Raw genomic sequence first — 22,997 nt, 5'->3', positions numbered from 1 at the left:
CTTGAAAGATCCCCGGTGGTGCTTGAAGAAAAAGACAAACTGTTTGGAGAAACTGGAGAAGTTAATGGCTTGGTGGACGCTTCTGCACGGTTGGTGGTAGCTGTTGTCGGTGTAAGCTGAGGATCAGATGAGTTTGAAGGGACAGTACTGCCATTGGAAGGTGTGGTTGTAAAAAGCACAGAGGTGGTGCTGACAGGGCCAGATGTGGTACTGACAGGGCCAGATGTGGTAGTAAGAGGGCCAGATGTGGTACTGACTGGGCCAGATGTGGTAGTAAGAGGGCCAGATGTGGTACTGACTGGGCCAGATGTGGTAGTAAGAGGGCCAGATGTGGTACTGACAGGGCCAGATGTGGTAGTAAGAGGGCCAGATGTGGTACTTACTGGGCCAGATGTGGTAGTAAGAGGGCCAGAGGTGGAACTGACCAGGCTAGATGTGGTACTTACAGGGCCAGAGGTGGTGCTGACAGGGCCAGATGTAGGTGAAGTTCCAGGTGAGGTTGTAGAGCTTAAAGTGCTGGTGGCAGTTTGCATAGCTGTAGTTGAAGAAGGTTTGGTAAACGTGCTTTCCTCAGAAATGGCGGCGGTGTGAGTTGCCACAGCAGAGTTGGCATGGCCTGATGTTGATTGGGATTGTTCTGTTCTAGGTGATGGACGAAGAGTGATGGCTTTCGCTGGGATGGTGGTGGTTTTGCGGGGACGTGTTGTTGGAGTGGGGTTACTGCCAAGAGGAGCTGCGGAGGTGACAGCAGCAACAGGAACAGTCACAACAGGAACAGTAGAAACGACCTTGGGTGGAATTGCAGAAGTAATAACAAGCGTTAAAGTGGCGGTAGGAGGTTTGGGAAAAGTTGGGGCATCAGGACGTCATGGTTTGGAGGAGGAGTAGTCGCAGTTTCTGGACCAACACGAGGTGGTGTGATGGAGGGATAGGTTTAACTCTGTTTCCTCATCCGAATAATCTCCAAAATGCTGCTGCCATTCCTGAAAGAGCACCTCTTATTCCATTTAATAAACCATCTACCAAACCACCACCTGGAATAGGGTTAGCTGGTCCCATATCTCCTCCTGAGGATCCGTCATTTCTCCCCTTCTCCCTTTCTTTGTCGTTTTCATTTTTCTCTCTCTTCTTTGTTGTGGTGGTGGTTGTAGTGGTGGTTGTAGTGGTGACTTTTGTGGTAGAGGTTTTGGCAGCAGTAGTTTTGGTGGTTGTGGGTGCAGGGCACTTACAGTCCTTACTGAGATTAGGGTAAAGGTGGGTGACAGTGGTGTGGGGCGGACAGTTTGTTCCAGGGAATACTTCATATGTTCCTCCCAGCTCTCGATGGAGCTCGTCCAAGGTCTTGGTCTGAAGCACTCGACCTCCATCTTCAGTGTTGTCACCCCAGTGTGCCCCTGCTAACGGTCCCTCACTCTTGCTGTAGCAGCAGAAAGCTGACCAGAGCATGGAGGGAATATTAACCTTGTTGTTGAGGAGATGGTTGTTGCTGGGCCGTGCTCCGATCACCACAAAGCCTTCTTTTTGGTCATTGTTGTTGATGCAGTATTTATCAAGGACACATTGAACGCATTTCTCCATGTTAGTCCAACTTTCATCATTAAATGATATTACTTGAGGAACACTGTTGGTCAGGGCAAAGGTAGATTTTTTGTCATTACTGGTAAAACCATAGGAGTGTGGTAATAAATGCCCTCTGTCGTATACTGGGCTGTTACTGTAATCTCTCGTATTGGCCTGGTCAATGTAGCACTTGCTGTCGTCTTCAATCTCCATGTTTTTATTCAAGGTTATTCCCTCAAGCTGTAATAAATGAAAATATATATTACTGACATGGGTAGAATTGCAGTAGATTCATTTTTGGTAACACAAAGATATATCAATTGAAAAATTATCATGCGATGTGAACATCCTTTCAATATTATACAATTTAAAGCCGAGGTTAGTTTTTTTTGTTTGTTTCTGCAAAGTAAAAAAAGCCCAAAGTCTGAAAACAGATGAATTCATCCTTAAGGAGTTAGTTCTGAAACCGCTGGCATGTGGATGTTGTGTGAGTTTGTAGAAATCACCCACAAATACAATACTACAGATAATAAGACTTTCTTTTCTGTAAAGAAACAAACCTGTGGTTCTATCTTCCACGGAGTTTCTTTTCCAGGGTACTTGTAAGCAGAGAACACTGGGATCTTGTTGGTTGTGTCGTAGAGTGTCACAAATGTTCTCTTGTTATTCAAGGTCTGGCAAATGGGCTTGTATATATTCTGGTCCAGGATGTTCCCTCCCTCCAAGATTCCCCCGATCTGTGGTGGAGCTTGGTTAAGAAAGTTATCGGCACAGTCCGACATCGATGTCACCACTTCAGTTACTGTGGGAGCGGCGGACAGGAGGAGGAGGGCAAGGAGCGGCAGGAGGAACGGCATCTTCAATGCCACCACTGAACGCTGCGTCATCAGAGCAGAGCAGAAAAACAATCATCAGGTCATTACAGTTCATCCAGGAATCTTTTATTTCACTGTCTTTAACATTGTGACATAGGGCTTTTGTCAACATTTATAATATAATAAAATGATCATGCTGAAAGAAATCTGTCACATTTAGTGGACTAACATTCATGAGTGTGTGAAATTTTCTGATAATCCAAATAAAACTGTCGACCAAGCAAATTTAAAAGTGGTTTAATAAGGAGACTCTCTATTTCCACACAGTCACTAAATTACAAATGCAAATAAAAGATGCACAAACAGAAGGAGAGAAAACTCACAGAGAAACTTACCACGGCTCAGATTTCCTGAAAATCAGTGATCTTCTGTTCAAACAGCAGTGGAAACAAGACCAGAGATCAACAGAGCTGAAGGAGGAAGTCACATTGTTTATATTTCAGCCGTGTATGAAAGTGGGCGTGTTCCTGTCATCAGTAAGTTACCTCTTCATTTAACACTTCTGTATCCAGATCCCAGAAACACTGAGGTTCACAGACACACACACACACCTTTTGTTTCTTTCATCGTCTGCAAAGGTTTTCTGCAAACGTCACCGATAAACTCAGCTGCAAAGTGACACACAGCCGAGGGATAGTTGGGATCTGAGAGCTCGACTGCAAGACGTCAAATGTGAAATGTTGTCCTGGGGTCAAACGGAGTCACGGGGAAAATAAGAGAAATGAAAGTAGATGCCTAGAAGTCAGATACTGCATGAATTCAGAGAATTGTTTTTGAGTGAATGTGAAACATAAGTTCCAGGAAGACGGAATCGTCGAATGTCTATTTTGTGTTTGGTCAACATGACACACAAAATCACAGGAAAAACAAGATTTGAAAGCTTCACAAGACCATTCAACTTTTTATCTTAAAACAGCCTCTTGATTAAATTATCATCTTTCATCATCAACGTTTCCTTTTAAACGTTGATGATGAAAGATGATAATTTTTTTTATTTTGTTGTTTCGGTTGAATTGTATCACACTTCAAACCGGGGCGATTGAAAAAGTTATGAAGTGAAAGTCATTTTGTGTTTTAATTAGAAATACACTTTTACCAACAAAACCAAATGAGTTTCATACAATATTATACATTTGATCTATCCTCTAAACCAGGTGACTCTGAAGTAAATTAGACTATATGTCTATATGACTAAAGCCTATGCATTCAATTATATTGGTAAGATATAGAATATATTCTTCAGTATTTGACTGTAAAATAAAAATAGACATATAAGAGACTATAGAGGCCGCATAATACCTTCCTGAGCAAAGAGTGAGAGTTCCACAGAAGAAAGGTGCTGGTTGGAGCCTTAGATTTAATCTAGTCACAGTCTTTAATGAAAATCAAAGTTACAAGAAGAAGCCGTACATTTTTAAACAAAAAATTACAAAAATATCAGAGAGCAAAATGATATCGCATTTAAAGATTGGTTTAGATTAATATGAGCTGCATGGAAAAAACACATGATTCTGCAAAGAATAGATTCTTTACATTACATTTCATTACATTTAGCTGACGCTTTTATCCAAAGCGACTCACAATACATGCATCAACCATGAGGGTACAAACCCACAACAACAAGAATCACAAAATGTAAAATGTCTTCACAACAAGCAAAACTACAAAGTGCTCTAAGTAAGTGCCACCTAAGTGCTGCTAAATTGTTAGTTTCAAAATGTTATTCAAGGTATAGTCGGACATTCTCATACTATTCTTAAGATCATATCAAAACAATGTTAAAACTCGAATAATCAAATGGAACAGGAGAAAAAGGTACGTTTGTCTTGTGTGTTAGTAACATAAGAACGTTAGAGGTCGTTGTTCCTTCACTGCTTGATTGGGTTAATGATGTTTTTTTAATATATTTGAGCCCAAAACTCCTGCTAGTTGTTACTCTGGTATTGTTTGAGCTCGTATTGGTTTAGCTGGTATTGGTTGAGCTGGTATTGGTAGTAGGCAAGGACATTCTGTCAGTAGTAGTTTTGGTGGTTGTTGTAGACGCTCTGGTGGTTGGATGAATGTTGGTAGTTTGGGGTTTTGTAGTTTCAGTAATAGATGTTGTGGTCAGAGGGAGAGTGGTTGTTTGTAGAATAGTTGTTGCTTGTGTTTCTGTAGTTGTAGGTTTAATGGTGCTCGGAGTGGCTGGAGCAGGAGTTGAGGGAGTACTGGTTGTCGTAGCAACATGGCCAGTTGCTGTTGTGGAAGGGCGCGATGTTGTACTGGGAGGTATGGAAGTAAAAGTCCCAGATGTGGTACTGACAGGGACAGATGTGGTAGTAAGAGGACCAGATGTGGTACTGACAGGGCCAGATGTGGTAGTAAGAGGACCAGATGTGGTACTGACAGGGCCAGATGTCATCAATCAATCAATCAAATTTTATTTGTATAGCCCACATTCACAAATAACAATTCGTCTCATGGGGCTTTAACATTGTGTGACATCCTCTGTCCTTAACCCTCAACAAGAGTAAGGAAAAACTACTAAAAACCCTTTTCACAGGTAAAAATATGTAGAAACCTCAGAGAGAGCCACATGTGAGGGATCCCTCTCTCAGGACGGACAGAAGTGCAATAGATGTCAGGTGTAAGAAAACATCATCAGGATTTTTAGCAGCATCCATGAGGCTAAACATTTTTCAATACTATGTGTCAGGCAGTCCCGCTGCAATCACAGTCTCTGGCCAGCAGCAAGACCACGATCCAGCATCAGGATGGGATCCACTATAATCCACAGTCATTGTCCACCGCCGCCAGTTAGAATCCATTATCAGCTGCCGCCTCGGTCGTGGTCCCTCATCATCCGATGCCAACGCGACAAAGGATCCTCCATTACAACGACGATCAGCTGGCACGATACAGAATCCACCGAACTGGATCCACCATTGCGACCTCCGACACGCGATCCACAATCATAATCCATGGTGCGGCCACAGCTGTGGCCCTGCATCCGCGGGCGCTAAGGCACAGAAACTCCGGGAAAAGGGGTCAAGTTAGTAACATGTACTGATCAGATAAGAAGTATCTTGATGTGATAAATATGGAGAAAAAGGAAGGAAGGAGAAGCAGGAAAGAGAAGCTCCGTGTGTCTTGTGTCATAAATTCCCTGTGCGTCTTAGCATCATCAGGGGTTTTTGCCATTTAATCAAATTTGGAACATCGCACTAATTAGCTCTAACTATAAGCTTTATCAAAAAGGAAGGTTTTGAGTCTACTTTTAAACGAACAGAGCGTGTCTGCCTCCCTAACTGAAAGTGAGAGATTATTCCACAGCAGTGGGGCTTGATGGCTAAAAGCTCTGGCTCCTACTCTACTTTTAGAGACTTTAGGGACAACAAGTAAACCTGAGTTCTGGGATCGGAGTGCTCTAGTAGGTTGATATGGTACTAACATCTCTTTAAGGTAAAGAGGTGCCATATCATTAAGGGCCTTGAAGGTGAGGAGGAGAATTTTAAATTCGATTCTAGATTTAACAGGAAGCCAGTGTAGCGATGCTAATACTGGAGAAATGTGCTCTCTTTTCTTAGTTCTCGTCAGGACACGTGCTGCGGCATTTTGGACCAGCTACAGAGTCTTTAACGACTTGCTGCTGGAGCCTGATAATAATGAATTACAATAGTCCAGTCTCGATGTAACAAAGGCGTGGACTAGTTTTTCTGCATCTTTTTGCGAAAGGACATGTCTGATTTTTGAGATATTACGCAAGTGGAAAAACGCGGTCCTAGAAATTACTTTTAAGTGACTATTAAAGGACAAATCAGGATCGAAGATCACTCCCAAGTTCCTGACTGTGTCATTGGAAGCAAGGGCAATGTCATCTAGCGCAGCTATATCATTAGATAATGTATCTCTAAGGTGTTTAGGGCCGAGTATTATAACCTCTGTTTTATCTGAGTTTAATAAGAGAAAATTGCGGGTCATCCAGGTTTTTATGTCCTTGAGACATGCTCGAAGTTTAGTTAATTGATTACTTTGATCAGGTTTTATTGACAAATATAACTGGGTGTCATCCGCATAACAGTGAAAATTTACCGAGTGTGTCCTGATAATGTTTCCTAGTGGAAGCATATATAATGAGAATAAAATTGGGCCGAGCACAGACCCCTGTGGGACACCATGGTTAACTTTGGTGCGCACCGATGACTCATCATTGATTTGAACGAATTGGGAGCGATCAGCAAAATAAGATATAAACCAGTTTAAGGCCGTTCCTTTAATGTTAATTAACTGTTTTAGTCTCTCTAATAAAATTTGATGGTCAATTGTGTCGAATGCTGCACTGAGATCTAACAGAACGAGGACAGACACAAGTCCCTGATCTGAAGCTATTAGAAGGTCATTAGTGACTTTTGCCAGGGCTGTCTCTGTGCTATGATTGGTTCTAAACCCAGACTGAAAGTCTTCATATATATTATTTTCCTGGAGAAACTCACACAGCTGATTGGCTACAACTTTTTCTAAGATTTTAGATAGGAAGGGGAGATTAGATATTGGCCTGTAATTTGCTAAAACCTCTGGGTCTAGGGTGGGTTTTTTGAGTAGGGGTTTGATTACAGCTATTTTAAAAGACTGTGGTACATAACCTGATGATAATGACAGATTGATTGTGTTAAGTAACAAATTATCTATTAGGGGCAGAATTTCTTTAAGTAATTTAGTTGGAATCGGATCTAAAATACAGGTTGTTGGTTTAGAACCTGAGATTATTTTGGTAAACTGATCACGGGTGATCAGAGAGAAGCTGTCTAAGTAATGGGAAGGATTCTCAGCCGTTTCTGAGATCTCTATTGTTGGGAGGGTATTAGTGCCAATTGAGGGCAGGAGATGATTGATTTTATTTCTAGTAGTTCGAATTTTATCATTAAAAAAGGTCATAAAGATATTGCTATTTAGGGATCGAGGAATACTGGGTTCGGTGGAGGTGTGACTCTCTGTCAGCCTGGCTACAGTGCTGAAGAGAAACCTGGGGTTGTTTTTATTCTCTTCTATTAGTTTTGAATAATAGGCAGCTCTTGCTTTGTGGAGAGCCTTTTTATATTCTGTAACACTACTCTTCCAGTCTAGGAGATTTTCAACACTGTTGCTGGAGCGCCACTTCCTTTCTAGTTTTCTTGATATTTGTTTCAACTCATGTGTCTTGGAATTATACCACGAAGCTAATTTACTATGTTTTACACATTTCTTTTTTAGAGGCGCTATTGAGTCTAATGTTAATCGTAATTAGTCTGCAGAGCAATCTATGAGGTGGTCAATCTCAATAGAGCTCGGGTTTTTAAAGAATTTGTTGTTTATGTCGACGGATAATACGGGTTTAAATGTAATCGGAATTATTTCCTTAAATTTAGCTACAGCACTATCAGGTAGAAATCTAGAAAATGAGTTTTTTATTAGGGGCATATATTCAGATAGTGAAAAATCGAAGGTTATTAAATTATGATCTGATAGTACTGGATTGCGCGGAAGTACTGTTAAATGTTCAATTTTGATATGGTATGATAACACAAGGTCAAGTGTGTGGTTACAACAATGAGTAGGTTGATGCACACACTGACTAAAACCAATTGAGTCTAGTATTGAAATAAATGCTACGCTCAGGCTATCTTTATTATTGTCAACATGAATATTAAAGTCACCAACAATAATAATTTTATCTGTCTTTAGGACTAGGTTTGATAAAAACTCAGGGAATTCTGTTAGAAATTCAGTATAAGCCCCAGGAGCACGATAAACTACAGCAAATATGATTGGCTGTTTGTGTTTCCTGGATTGACGTGGAAGATTAAGAACAAGACATTCAAATGAGTTGTAGCTAAGTTTAGGTTTAGGATTAATTGATAGACTGGAGTTAAAAATAGCAGCAACTCCACCTCCTCGCCCGAGTTCCCTGGGAACGTGTGAATTTATATGACTGGGGGGAGTAGATTCATTCAAACTGACATATTCATCAGGATGCAACCACGTCTCAGTAAGGGACAATAAATCTATATTGTAGTCTGAGACTAGTTCATTAACTAAAATAGCCTTTGAGGACAGTGATCTAATGTTTAAAAGACCACATTTGAAAGTCTTAGTTTCCTGTGTTGTTCCAGAGGTTGTGTTAATTTGTATAAAATTATTGTGTGGAGTTCTCGCTCTGTTATTGTTTAATTTAAATAATTGAATCGGACGGTAGACAGAGACAGTCTCTATGCGGTTGGGTGACTGATCCAGAGGGAGCGCAGAGAAGTGTTTAGCACTGCAGCTCTGCTTCCTGGTCCCAACTCTGGGTTGTCATGTGATAGACTTAGTAATATTCTTAGATAAGAGAGCTGCTCCATCCCAAGTGGGATGAACGCCGTCTCTCCTAACAAGACCAGGTTTCCTCCAAAAAGTTTGCTAGATGTGGTAGTAAGAGGTGTTACTGTGGTACTAAACGGAGTAGATGTTGTAAGAGGGCCATAAAGGACATAGGGACATATAGGGACAAAGTGGGTGAGCCAGATGTGGTAGGCAGAATTGCAAGTGTAGTTGAAACGGGTGGTGGGCAATTACAGACCTTCTTGAGAGAAGGGTAAAGGTGGGTGACAGTGGTGTGGAGCGGACAGTTTGTTCCAGGGAAAACTTCAGATGGTGCTCCCAGTTCTCGACGGAGCTCGTCCAAGGTCTTGGTCTGAAGCACTCGACCTCCATCTTTAATGTTATCACCCAGTGGCGGCTGGTGAAATTTTTTTGGGGGGGGGCGCACTTGGGCGGCGCGGTTTAAATAGCCCACCGCAATGAGAGAAAAAAAACTCCGGGGTGCTCCGGTCCGGACGTCCCCGGGGACGTGCTCCTCCGGGACCGTCCCCGGGGACGTCCCGGTCCCCGGGGAGGTGCTCCGGTGCTCCGGGAGGTGCTCCGGTCCCGGTCCCCGGTCGGAGACCGGGTCGGAGACCGGGTCGGAGACCGGGTCGTCCCCGGGGACGTCCCCGGGGACGTCCCGGTCTCCGGAGCACCGGAGGGAGGTGCTCCGGTGCTCCGGGAGGTGCTCCGGTCGCCGGGACGGTCACGGTCCCCGGGGAGGTGCTCCGGTGCTCCGGGAGGTGCTCCGGTCCCGGAGGAGCACGTCCCCATGCACGTTAACATGTGGTTAAAAATTTCAGCTGATTATTACTGATCGATAAAACTACACACACGAAACAGTAAACAACAATGATTCTATCTGTCCACTGTCTGTCCTCTACCTGTCTCACTCAGTGCTCCGGGACCGGAGCTGCACCTCCGTGCAGATTAAAAGTATCTGCTAACTATGCAGCTCCTGTAGATCAGTGATAAGGTCTCTGATTGGACAGTCCTGTCAGCATGATGTATAAGAAACCCTTTCATTGGCTGTAGGCGCAATCGAGTGCGCCCATGGCTCGAACTGTCATCCGCCATTGAAAAGCTGTCCTTGCTCAAATGTTCCTGCCCCTTTTGTTGGCTTCCATAGACTTCCACTTGCCCGGCGCCCACAGGGAGGAGTGGCTTCTCTCTCAGTGATAATGAATGGCAAATATATTACCAAATATAATATATTAAGTGGTTTTTGACAGGGGCTTACGGTCTCCGGCACACATTTAACGCTTTAAAACAGTACATTTCTTATTAAATTATTTGATATATAATGTTTTTTGACATGTCATTTTTTTTTTTTTTTTTTTTTTTTCATCTCAAAATTGTAGGGTGGGCGGCGCCCCAGCGCCCTGTATGACGAACCGCCACTGTTATCACCCCAGTGTGCCCCTGCTAACCACATCTTCTTATCACTGCTGTAGCAGCAGAAAGCTGACCAGAGCATGGAGGGAATATTAACCTTGTTGTTGAGGAAGTTGTTGCCAGGCCGTGCTCCGATCACCACAAAGCCTTCAGTTTGGTCATTGTTGTTTTTGCAGTATGTATCAAGGACACATCGAACGCAGGTCTCCATGTTACTCCAGCTTCCCGAATTAAATCTTATTACTTGAGGAACAATGTTGGTCAGGGTAAAGGTAGAGTTTTTGTCATTTGCGTTCGAACCATAGGAGAATGGTAATAAATGCCCTCTGTTGAATCCTAGTTTGTTAATGTAATCTTCCGTAACGGCCTGTTGAGTGTAGGTCTTGCTGTCGTCTTTAATCTCCATGTTTTTATTCAAGGTTATTTCCTCAAGCTGTAATAAATGAAAAGATATATTACTGACATGGTTAGAATTGCAGTAGATTCATTTTTGGTATCACAAAGATATATCATTTCAAAAAGTATCATGCGATGTGAACATCCTATCAATATTATACAATTTAAAGCTGGGGTTAGTTTTTTTTTTTTGTTCTGGAAAATAAAAAAAGCCCAAAGTCAGTAAACAGATGAATTCATCCTGAAAGGAGTAAGTTCTTAAACCGCTGGCATGTGGATGTTGTGTGAGTTTGTAGAAATCTCCCACAAATACAATACTACAGATAATAAGACTTTCTTTTCTGTCAAAAAACAAACCTGTGGTTCTATCATCCAATGAGGTCTCTTTATTGTTTCGTTCCCAGTGTACTTGTAAGCAGAGAACACTGGGATCTTGGTGGTGGTGTCGTAGAGTGTCACAAATGTTTTCCTGTTATTCAAGGTCTGGCAAATGGGCTTGTATCTGTTCTGGTCCAGGATGTTCCCTCCATCCAAGATTCCCCCGATCTGTGGTGGTTTTTGGTTAAGAAAGTATTTGTTACAGGCCGACATCGATGTCACCACTTCAGTTACTGTGGGAGCGGCGGACAGGAGGAGGAGGGCAAGGAGCGGCAGGAGGAACGGCATCTTCAATGCCACCACTGAACGCTGCGTCATCAGAGCAGAGCAGAAAAACAATCATCAGGTCATTACAGGTCGTTCATGCTGCAGTTACAGTTCAATTCTAAACAAATCATAAAATCATATGATGTCAAATCAAAACAACAAGATTAAAACCGTGACGTATGAATCCCTTTCTTGTAACGAGGTGAAAGCTTCATTTGAAGAAAACAAATCTTGTGCGTAGGACATTTAATTATTACCTTCCCTTTGTTTGTTTTCATAGATCAACTGTCACATTCTGCTGTTGATCCAGTACAGGGGGTGTGTCCAGGAATCTGTTATTTCACTGTCTTTAACATTGTGACATAGGGCTTTTGTCAACATTTATAATAAATTAAATGGATCATGGTGAAAGAAATCTGTCACATTTAGTGGACTAAGATTCATGAGTGTGTGAAATTTTACGCTAATCCAAATAAAACTGTCGACCAAGCAAATTTAAAAGTGGTTTAATAAGGAGACATGTTCTAGTGTTAAATATGTGCAGAATATATAATGTATAATGTACGACATGAACAAACACATTTGGAATGAGATGTTATTCAAAATGTATGTGTAAATATCCAAATAAATAAATACAGAGTTCAGAGATGTATGTGTATTTATTAGTGTATAAATACATTTAAATCATCATATCATATATAAACTTGTTAAGTACATAATAAAATTAGCTGTGCTGTTATTTCCACGCAGTCACTAAAATTACAAATGTGAATAAAAGATGCACAAACAGGAGGAGAGAAAACTCACAGAGAGACTTACCACGGCTCAGATTTCCTGAAAATCAGTGATTCTCTGTTCAAACAGCAGTGGAAACAAGACCAGAGATCAACAGAGCTGAAGGAGGAAGTCACAGTTTTATATTTCAGCCGTGTAGGAAAGTGGACGTGTTCCCACACGCTGCAACGTTACACACAGCCGAGGGATTCTTGGGAATCTAATCTGATCTAAGATGAATAAAGGTAGTTGCCTGGAAGTCAGATGAGTGATTGTGAAACATAATTTACAGGCAGAGGGAATAGTCAAATGTTTATTTTGTGTCACCCCAGTGTGCCCCTGCTAACCACATCTTCTTACCACTATTGTAGCAGCAGAACGCTGACCACAGCATGGAGGGAATATTAACCTTCTGACAGGGCCAGATGTGGTACTGACAGGGCCAGATGTGGTAGTAAGAGGGCCAGATGTGGTAGTAAGAGGTGTTACTGTGGTACTAAACGGAGGAGATGTTGTAAGAGGGCCATAAAGGACATAGGGACATATAGGGACAAAGTGGGTGAGCCAGATGTGGTAGGCAGAATTGCAGATGTAGTTGAAACGGGTGGTGGGCAATTACAGACCTTCTTGAGAGAAGGGTAAAGGTGGGTGACAGTGGTGTGGAGTGGACAGTTTGATCCAGGGAATACTTCAGATGTTCCTCCCAGTTTTCGACGGAGCTCGTCCAAGGTCTTGGTCTGAAGCACTCGACCTCCATCTTTAATGTTATCACCCCAGTGTGCCCCTGCTAACCACATCTTCTTACCACTGCTGTAGCAGCAGAAAGCTGACCACAGCATGGAGGGAATATTAACCTTGTTGTTGTGGAGGTTGTTGCCAGGCCGTGCTCCGATCACCACAAAGCCTTCTGTTTGGTCATTGTTGTTGATGCAGTATTTATCAAGGACACATCGAACGCAGGTCTCCATGTTACTCCAGCTTCCCGAATTAAATGTTTTTACTTGGGGAACAACGTTGGTCAGGGTGAAGGAAGAGCTTTTGTCATTTTCGTTCGAACCATAGGAGCTTGGTAATAAATGCCCTTTGTTGAATACTTGGTTGTCATGGTAATCAGTGAAAACGGCCTGATGAGTGTAGCTCTTCCCTTCCTCTTCCCTCTTCATGTTTTTTTCCTCCGGATTTATTTCCTCAAGCTGTAATAAATGGAAAGAAATATTACTGACATGGGTAGAATTGCAGTAGATACATTTTTGGTAACACAAAGATATATCGTGTTAAAAAATAATCATGCGATGTGAACACCCTGTCTTACTTTTTTTTTTTCAATTAATTTTATTTAGCTGACGCTTTTATCCAAAGCGACATACAATAAGTGCATCAACCCCGAGGGTACAAACCAAGAACAACAAGGATCAAGAAAGTACAATTTCTTCAAAAATAAAGCTAAACTACAAAGTGCTATAAGTAAGTGCCATTTAAGTGCTACTAAATTGTTAGTTTCAAAAATTGTTAGTAATTGTTTTTAATTTTTTTTATTCAAGGTATATTCTGAAGAGGTTTGTTTTTAGTTTGTGGCTGAAGATGTGTAAACTGTCAATATTATACAATTTAAAGGAGAAGTTAGTTAGTTGTTTTTGTTCTGCAAAGTAAAAAAAGCCCGAAGTTTGTAAACAGATGAATTCATCCTTAATGTGAATTAGCCATGATATCCACAGTTTTGGCTTAGAGGTGCTATCGGCTGCAAAGCCAATCACAGCAGACTAGGCTTCATCTGGAGAAAAAAGTTATTTCTGAAACCGCTGGCATGTGGATGTTGTGTGAGTTTGTAAAAATCACCCACAAATACAATACTACAGATAATAAGAATTTATTTTCTGTCAAAAAACAAACCTGTGGTTCTATCATCCAATTGTCTATAGGTCTCCCTGCTTGTTTCCCAGTGTACTTGTAAGCAGAGAACACTGGGATCTTGTTGGTGGTGTCGTAGAGTGTCACAAATGTTCTCAAGTTATCCAAGGTCTGGCAAATGGGCTTGTATCTGTTCTGGTCCAGGATCTTCCCTCCCTCCAAGATTCCACCGATCTGTGGTGGAGCTTGGTTAAGAAAGTATTCGTTACAGGCCGACATCGATGTCACCACTTCAGTTACTGTGGGAGCGGCGGACAGGAGGAGGAGGGCAAGGAGCGGCAGGAGGAACGGCATCTTCAATGCCACCACTGAACGCTGCGTCATCAGAGCAGAGCAGAAAAATAATCATCAGGTCATTACAGTTCATCCAGGAATCTTTTATTTCACTGTCTTTAAAATTGTGAGATAGGGCTTTTGTCAACATTTATAATATAATAAATGGATCATGTTGAAAGAAATCTGTCACATTTAGTGGACCAACATTCATGAGTGTGTGAAATTTTGCGCTAATCCAAATAAAACTGTTGATCAGGTGAATTTAAAAGTGGTTGAATAAGGAGACTGTCATGTTCTAGTTTTAAATACATCCAACGTATATAATGTATAATGCACAACATGAACATACACATTTGAAATGTGATGTTATTTAAAATGTATTTGTAAATATCCAAATAAATGAATACAGAGTTCAGAGTTGTTTGTGTATTTATGAGTGTATAAATACAGTTAAATCATCATATCATATATAAACTTGTTAAGTACATAATAAAATTAGCTGTGCTGTTATTTAATTTCCACGCAGTGTCGTCGCCGGGAACTACGCTTGACCTTGTCTCCGGCGATTGAACATACGTGTTTGTTGATCCAGGATTTGAGAAGGAATAATTACACTTATACATGAAGTTCTGGAAACCGAACATTTATTATACAACGATAAATATACTTACAGAGTCTCTGGGTTTCTGCCGGACACGTCACCAATTTTCTTGGATCATGTACAGGAGAAGCCCAGAGTGACAAATTACAACACATTATATAGAGAGAAACTGGGTTTGGCCTGAGAAGAAAAGGTTTGAGTCCAATAGAAGACGTACACTTGGCATGAGGGAAGATTTGAGTTTATTGTATAAGAACAATACTTACAGAGTCTCTGGGGTTCTGTCGGACACGTCACCAGGTTCTCTGGATCATGTCGAGAAGAAGCCCCGTTTATTCTTAAGTCCACAATATATATAATCAGACCCAGGGTGCGGCACAGAGGAGGTTCTTCTTTGAGGAGACCCCGTTATTGGTCTAATCTATCTGCTTCCTCATGCTGTGCATCTTATGCATGCACATTACTTTCTTCAAACTATATTCCGCTATCAGATTGACACTCAGATTAACACCTGCTCATGTGCTTGGTTACCAGTCAGTTGCTAGGGCTGGTTCCAGTTTTGCTCTCTCTGTGGTTGCGCCCAGTGTCTGACCCTGCGACTGAGTCAACAGTCTCTACATTATTCTAAGAAACAAACCGTTGTAGCCTAAGCTTATTCTAGGTATTGTCTGGGTATCAAGTTCCTACTTTCACCTTTCTGGCAGACAGTTTGTTTGAGGAACTAACTGTCATAAACAAGTTGTTTCAGTTTACACAGCTTACAGTGACAGTTTATACTTTGTTATATGCGTTATTGATTATATATAGCATGCAGCTGATATTATTCATAGGATATATGTAAAACACAGTCATAGGATACAGATAAAACATAGATATCTCAACATTTTCTCAAACCAAAGAACTATAAAGAAGCATGCAAGGTTCCCAGTCGCAATCTCATATAATAGTGAAAAAACGTTAGAACTACAAAAGATGGGAACAACACACACACACACATACGTACGGGAACGCCCTTCAATTTGTAGTTCTCTGTATGGTTCTTCCGGGTTGAGATTAGGGTTGTAAAAATAGGGTTTAGAAACATATAAGCGGTTTGTTTTTTTAACCATGAATGAACGTATTGAAACTGAAACACACATATCTCGAAATAAATATTGTCAAAACCCATTTTTATTAAGAAACATTGCTAAAATATAGCATTTTCCTGCAAGAATACTGCAATCTCCGCCATCTTGCTTTTCGTAAGATTCTCTACGAAAATGTTGACATAACTTTTAGTACGATATCTTACGAACCGTTTCATGAGACACAGGCTAATCAGCAGGATGGTAAACACCAGCCTGGGTGGAGACATGAGAGGAGGAGGGGGGAGAGGAGGAGGAGGAGGAGGAGGAGGAGGAGGAAGGGGCTGAGCTCTGACTGCATGAGAGAAGAACAAATAACCAGCAGGTGTAGTTGCTGTGGTTTCAAAATGATTAAATCATCGCACACCATCAGCAAAGTGCTTTTAAATCTCTTGTTAAAACCACAGGCTGAACATAAAGATGGACGCCATGACAGCTCCCAAAAGTGAAGCCAAATCATTTAGTTTCTCCTCCGGGAGTCGGAAGTCACGTGATCCGCTGAAAGCAGCCGAACCCGCGTCGAGTCCGAGCGACGGGAAAAGGTCATTTATGAGTTTATTAAGAAATAAGGAGATGGTTTAATGATTCAAAAGGTTTAATTTAATTTATCCTGTTCACTAACTTTCTGACATTTGTAAAATTCTTAGAGGTATAAAATAGCGGTAGGATAACTTACACTATGTATGCTGATAACAACAATGTGCTTAAACTGAGCCAGAACGGCTTCTATGAACCACAATTAACCCTTGACCCTTCCCACCCACAAAAATAAATAGGAAAAGGTGTTTTATGAGTTTATTAAGAAATAAGGAGATGGTTTTATAATTCAAAAGGTTTAATTTATCCTGTTCACCAGCCTCTCTCTTGATTTACTAGGTTTAATATATATATTCACTATTTAATGTGGGACATGTTTTGCACTTTTAACATCTGTTATTCTGATATTTGTTATTTGAAATAAAGAAACTATCATTTCCATTTAAATGTTGTTAATGAAAGATGATACATTTTTTTATTTTGTTGTTTTGGTTGAATTGTATCACACCTCAAACCGGGGCGATGGAAAAAGTTATGAAGTGAAAGTAATTTTGTGTTTTAATTAGAAATACACTGGTACCAACAAAAACAAATGAGTTTCATACAATATTATACATTTGATCTATCGTCTAAACCAGGTGATTTTGAAGTAAATGTCATTTACTTTTTCAAAAGCCTATGTTTTCAATTACACTGCTCAAAAAAATTAAAGGAACACTTTGAAAACACATCAGATCTCTTTGTGAAAAAAAATTATGTTGGATATTTATACTGATATGGACAGTTTAATGTCTTCCTCGGGGGCTAGCTAACTGGCTAGCAGGCTAACTCCCTGGGTTTCGGTAAGGGAGGGGTTGTTTCTTCTCCGGGAGTCGGAAGTCACGTGATCCGCCGAAAGCAGCCGAGTCCGAGCGATGAGGAAAAGGTGTTTTATGAGTTTATTAAGAAATAAGGAGGGTTAGGGTTGTGGGACATTCTGATATTTGTTATTTGAAATAAAGAAACTATCATTTCCATTTTAAACGATGATGATGAAAGATAATTATTTTATTTTATTTCGTTGTTTTGGTTGAATTGTACCACACCTCAAACCGGGGCGATGGAAAAAGTAATGTAAAGAAGTCATTTTGTGTTTTATTAAGAAATTCACTGGTGCCAACAAAACCAAATGAGTTTCAAACAATATTATACATTTGATCTATCCTCTAAACCAGGTGATTTTGAAGTAAATTAGACTATACGTCATTTACTTTTTCAAAAGCCTATGTATTCAATTTGTATTTGACTGTAAAATAAAATAGACATATAAGAGACTATAGAGGCCGCAAAATACCTTCCTGAGCAAAGAGTGAGACTTCCACAGAAGAAAGGTGCCGGTTGGAGCCTTAGATTTAATATAGTCACAGTCTTTAATGGAAATCAAAGTTACATGAAGAAGCCGTACATTTTTAAACAACAAATTACAAAAATATGAGAGAGAGCAGAATAATATCGCATTTAAAGATTGGTTTAGATTAATATGAGCTGCATGGAAAAAACACAGGATTCTGCAAAGAATAGATTCTTTACATTACATTACATTTAGCTGACGCTTTTATCCAAAGCGACTCACAATACATGCATCAACCATGAGGATACAAACCCACAACAAGAATCACAAAAAGTAAAATGTCTTCACAAAAAGCAAAACTACAAAGTGCTCTAAGTAAGTGCCATCTAAGTGCTGCTAAATTGTTAGTTTCAAAATGTTATTCAAGGTATAGTCGGACATTCTCATACTATTCTGAAGATCAAATCACAACAATGTTAAAACTCGAGTAATCAAATGGAACAGGAGAAAAAGGTACGTTTCTCTAGTATGTTAGTAACATAAGAAAGTTAGAGGTCATTGTTCATTCTCTGCTTGATTGGGTTAATGAATAGTTTTTGTATATATTTGATCCCAAAACTCCTGCTAGTTGTAACTGTGGTATTGGTTGAGCTGGTATTGGTTGAGCTGGTATTGGTAGTAGGCAAGGACATTCTGTCAGCAGTAGTTTTGGTGGTTGCTGTAGACGCTCCGGTGGTTGGATGGCTGGTGGTAGTTTAGGGTTTTGTAGTTTTAGAAAACGATGTTGTGGTCAGAGGGAGAGTGGTTGTTTGTAGAATAGTTGTTGCTGGTGTTTCTGTAGTTGTAGGTTTACTGGTGCTCGGAGTGGCTGGAGCAGGAGTTGAGGGAGTACTGGTTGTCGTAGCAACATGGCCAGTTGTTGTTGTCGGAGGGTGCGATGTTGTACTGACTGGGCCAGATTTGGTAGAAAGAGGTGTTACTGTGGTACTAAATGGAGGAGATGTTGTAAAAGGGCCAGATGTGGCAAGCAGAGATGCAGATGTTGAAACGGAAGGAGCAGAAGTAGTTTAAACGGGTGGTGGGCACTTACAGAACTTACTGAGAGGAGGGTAAAGGTGGGTGACAGTGGTGTGGAGTGGACAGTTTGTTCCAGGGAATGCTTCAGAGCTTCCTCCCAGTTCTTGATGGAGCTGGGCCAAGGTCTTGGTCTGAAGCACTCGACCTCCATCTGGAATGTTGTCACCCCAGTGTGCCCCTGCTAACCACGTCCCCTGACTCTTGCTGTAGCAGCAGAAAGCTGACCAGAGCATGGAGGGAATATTTACCTTGTTGTTGAGGATGTTGTTGCCAGGCCGTGCTCCGATCACCACAAAGCCTTCAGGTTGGTCATTGTTGTCCATGCAGTATTCATCAAGGACACATTTAACGCAGGACTCCACGTAACTCCAGCTTCCATCATTAAATGAATTTACTTGAGGAACACTGTTGGTCAGGGTATAGGTAGATCTTTTTTCAATTATGGTTATACCATAGGAGCTTGGAAATAAATGTCCTTTTCCGTATCCTAGGGTGTTATTGTAATCGTTTATAATGGCCTGGTGACTGTAGCTCTTGCTTCTGTCTGCAACCTCCATGTTTTTATTCAAGGTTATTTCCTCAAGCTGTAATAAATGAAAATATATATTACTGTCATGGTTACAACTGCAGTAGATTCATTTTTGGTAACACATTGATATATCATTTCAAAAATCATCATGCGATGTGAACATCCTGTCAAAATTATACAATTTAAAGCCGAGGTTAGTTTTTTATTTGTTCTGCAAAGTAAAAAAAAGTCTGTAAACAGATGAATTCATCCTGAAAGAAGTTAGTTCTGAAGCCGCTGGCATGTGGATGTTGTGTGAGTTTGTAGAAATCTCCCACAAATGCATTATTTCAGATAATAAGACTTTCTTTTCTGTCAAAAAACAAACCTGTGGTTCTATCTTCCAACCTTGTTGTCTCGGTATGTCTTCTTTCCCAGTGTACTTGTAAGCAGAGAACACTGGGATCTTGTTGTTGGTGTCGTAGAGTGACACAAATGTTCTCGAGTTACTCCAGGTCTGGCAAATGGGCTTGTATCTGTTCTGGTCCAGGATCTTCCCTCCCTCCAAGATTTCCCCGATCTGTGGTGGCTTTTGGTTAAGAAAGAATGCGTTACAGTCCGACATCGATGTCACCACTTCAGTTACTGTGGGAGGGATGGACAGGAGGAGGAGGGCAAGGAGCGGCAGGAGGAACGGCATCTTCAATGCCACCACTGAACGCTGCGTCATCAGAGCAGAAAAAGAATCACCAGGTCATTACAGTTCCTTCATGCTGCAGTTACAGTTCAATTCTAAACAAATCATATAATTATATGATGTCAAATCAAAATAACAAGATTAAAACCGTGTTGACGTATAAATCCCTTTCTTATATCGAGGTGAACGCTTCATTTGAAGAAAACAAATCTTGTGCGTAGGAAGTTTCATTATTACCTTCCCTTTGTTTGTTTTCATAGATAAACTACTGGACAGATTCACATTGGATCAACCATTACATTCTGCTGTTGATCCAGTACAGGGGGTGTGTCCAGGAATCTGTTATTTCACTGTCTTTAACATTGTGAGATAGGCTTTTGTCAACATTTATGATGTAATAAATGGATCATGGTGAAAGAAATCTGTCACATTTAGTGGACTAACATTCGTGAGTGTGTGAAATTTTGCGCTAATCCAAATAAAACTGTTGACCAAGCAACTTTAAAAGTGGTTTAATAAGGAGACTGTCATGTTCTAGTGTTAAATACATCCAACGTGCATAATGTATAATGCACTGCGTGAGCATACACATTTAAAATGAGATATATGTGTATGTATTCGTGTATAAATGCATTTAAATCATCATATCATTAATCAACTTGTTAATTACATAATAAAATTAGCTGTGCTGTTATTTAATTTCCACACAGTCACTAAAATTACAAATGCAAATAATAGATGGACAAACAGGAGGAGAGAAAACACACAGAGAGACTTACCACGGCTCAGATTTCCTGAAAATCAGTGATCTTCTGTTCAAACAGCAGTGGAAACAAGATCAGAGATCTACAGAGCTGAAGGAGGAAGTCACATTGTTTATATTTCAGCCTGGTATTAAAGTGGGCGTGTTCCTGTCATCAGTAAGTTACTTCTTCATTTAACACATCTGTATCCAGATCCCAGCAACACTGAGCGTCACAGACACACACACACACACACACACCTTTTGTTTCTTTCATCGTCTGCAAACGTTTTCTGCAAACGTCACCGATAAACTCAGCTGCAAAGTGACACACAGCCGAGAGAATTCAGAGAATTGTTTTTGAGTGTATGCGAAACATAATTTCCAGGAAGACGGAATCGTTGAATGTCTATTTTGTGTTTGGTCAACATGACACAGCAAGTCACAGGAAACACAAGATTTGAAAGCTTCACAAGACCATTCACCTTTTTATCTTAAAACAGCTGCTTGCTTAAATTGAGTCTTCGGGGGGGTGTTTGAATTGTAATTGAAAAAGTAATGTAATGAAGTCATTTTGTGTTTTGATTAGAAATACACTGGTACCAACAAAACCAAATGAGTTTCAGACAATATTGTACATTGGATCTATCCTCTAAACAAGGTGACTTTGAAGTAAATTAGACTCTATGTCATTTACTTTTTCAAAAGCCTATGTATTCAATTAATTTGGTAAGAAATAGAATATTTTTTTCTAGTATTTCACTGTAAAATAAAATAGACATATAAGAGACTACAGAGGCCACAAAATACCTTCCTGAGCAAAGAGTGAGACTTCCACAGAAGAAAGGTGCCGGTTGGAGCCTTAGATTTAATCTAGTCACAGTCTTTAATGAAAATCAAAGTTACAAGAAGAAGCCGTACATTTTTAAACAAAAAATTACTAAAATATCAGAGAGCAGAATGATATCGCGCTTAAAGATTGGTTTAGATTAATATGAGCTGCATGGAAAAAACACAGGATTCTGTGGTAGCTGATGTTGTACTGGTGGTAGCTGTTGTCGGTGTAAGCTGAGGATGAGATGAGTTGGAAGGGGCAGTACTGCCATTGAAAGGTGTGGTTGTAAAAAGCCCAGATGTGGTGCTGACATGGCCAGATGTTTTACTGAAATGGCCAGATTTGGTAGTAAGAGGTGTTACTGTGGTACTAAATGGAGGAGATGTTGTAAAAGGGCCAGATGTGGCAGGCAGAGATGCAGATGTTCAAAAGGAAGGAGCATAAGTCGTTTAAATGGTTTTAGGGCACTTACAGAACTTACTGAGAGGAGGGTAAAGGTCGGTGACAGTGGTGTGGAGCGGACAGTCTTTTCCAGGGAATGCTTCAGATGGTGCTCCCAGTTCTCGATGGAGATCTATCTGCTTCCTCAATGCTGTGCATCTTATGCATGCACATCACTTTCTTCAAACTATATTTTGCTATCAGATTGACACTCAGATTGACACCTGCTCATGTGTTTGGTTACCAGTCAGTTGCTAGGGCTAGTTCCTGTTTTGCTCTCTCTGTGGTTGCGCCCAGTGTCTGACCCTGCGACTGAGTCAACAGTCTCTACATTATTCTAAGAAACAAACCGTTGTAGCGTAAGCTTATTCTAAGTATTGTCTGGGTATCAAGTTTCCTACTTTCACCTTTCTGGCAGACAGTTTGTTTGAGGAACTAACTGTCATAAACAAGTTGTTTCAGTTTACACAGGTTACAGTGACAGTTTATACTTTGTTATATGCGTTATTGATTATATATAGTATGCAGCCTATATTATTCATAGGATATATGTAAAACACAGTCATAGGATTACAGATAAAACATAGATATCTCAACATTTTCTCAAACCAAAAAACTATAAAGAAGCATGCAAGGTTCCCAGTCGCAATCTCACATAATAGTGAAAACACATTAGAACTACAAAAGATGGCAACAACACACACACATACGTACGGGAACGCCCTTCAGTTTGTAGTTCTCTGTATGGTTCTTCCGGGTTGAGATTAGGGTTGTGAAAATAGGGTTTAGAAAACATATTAGCGGTTTGTTTTTTCAACCATGAATGAACGTATTGAAACTGAAACACACATATCTCGAAATAAATATTGTCAAAACCCATTTTTATTAAGAAACATTGCTAAAATATAGCATTTTCCTG

At 40.5% G+C, this 22,997-nt stretch overlaps 1 protein-coding gene and 1 long non-coding RNA gene across 2 annotated transcripts; both read right to left on the bottom strand.

Annotated features, from left to right (window-relative positions):
- Positions 1 to 1,632: 1,632 nt before the first annotated feature.
- Positions 1,633 to 2,832, bottom strand: LOC133028884 (uncharacterized). Its single transcript, XR_009683309.1, has 3 exons — positions 2,771 to 2,832; positions 2,121 to 2,438; positions 1,633 to 1,800 (listed from the first exon to the last, which is right to left on the bottom strand). It is a non-coding gene; the product is annotated as an uncharacterized LOC133028884 (long non-coding RNA).
- Positions 2,833 to 17,813: 14,981 nt separating this feature from the next.
- On the bottom strand, positions 17,814 to 20,897 carry LOC133028883 (endonuclease domain-containing 1 protein-like). The gene is made up of 3 exons (XM_061095919.1): positions 20,840 to 20,897; positions 19,752 to 20,084; positions 17,814 to 19,439 (listed from the first exon to the last, which is right to left on the bottom strand). Exons 2-3 carry the CDS (start codon positions 20,061 to 20,063, stop codon positions 18,846 to 18,848), a joined length of 906 nt encoding a protein of 301 aa, XP_060951902.1. The 5' UTR covers positions 20,064 to 20,084; positions 20,840 to 20,897; the 3' UTR covers positions 17,814 to 18,845.
- Positions 20,898 to 22,997: the final 2,100 nt, after the last annotated feature.

Source organism: Limanda limanda, chromosome 22, assembly GCF_963576545.1.
Source record: "Limanda limanda chromosome 22, fLimLim1.1, whole genome shotgun sequence".
Taxonomy (NCBI): Eukaryota; Metazoa; Chordata; class Actinopteri; order Pleuronectiformes; family Pleuronectidae; genus Limanda; species Limanda limanda.
Note: the sequence above shows the minus strand (reverse complement) of the source record. Positions and strands in the feature narration are given on the sequence as shown.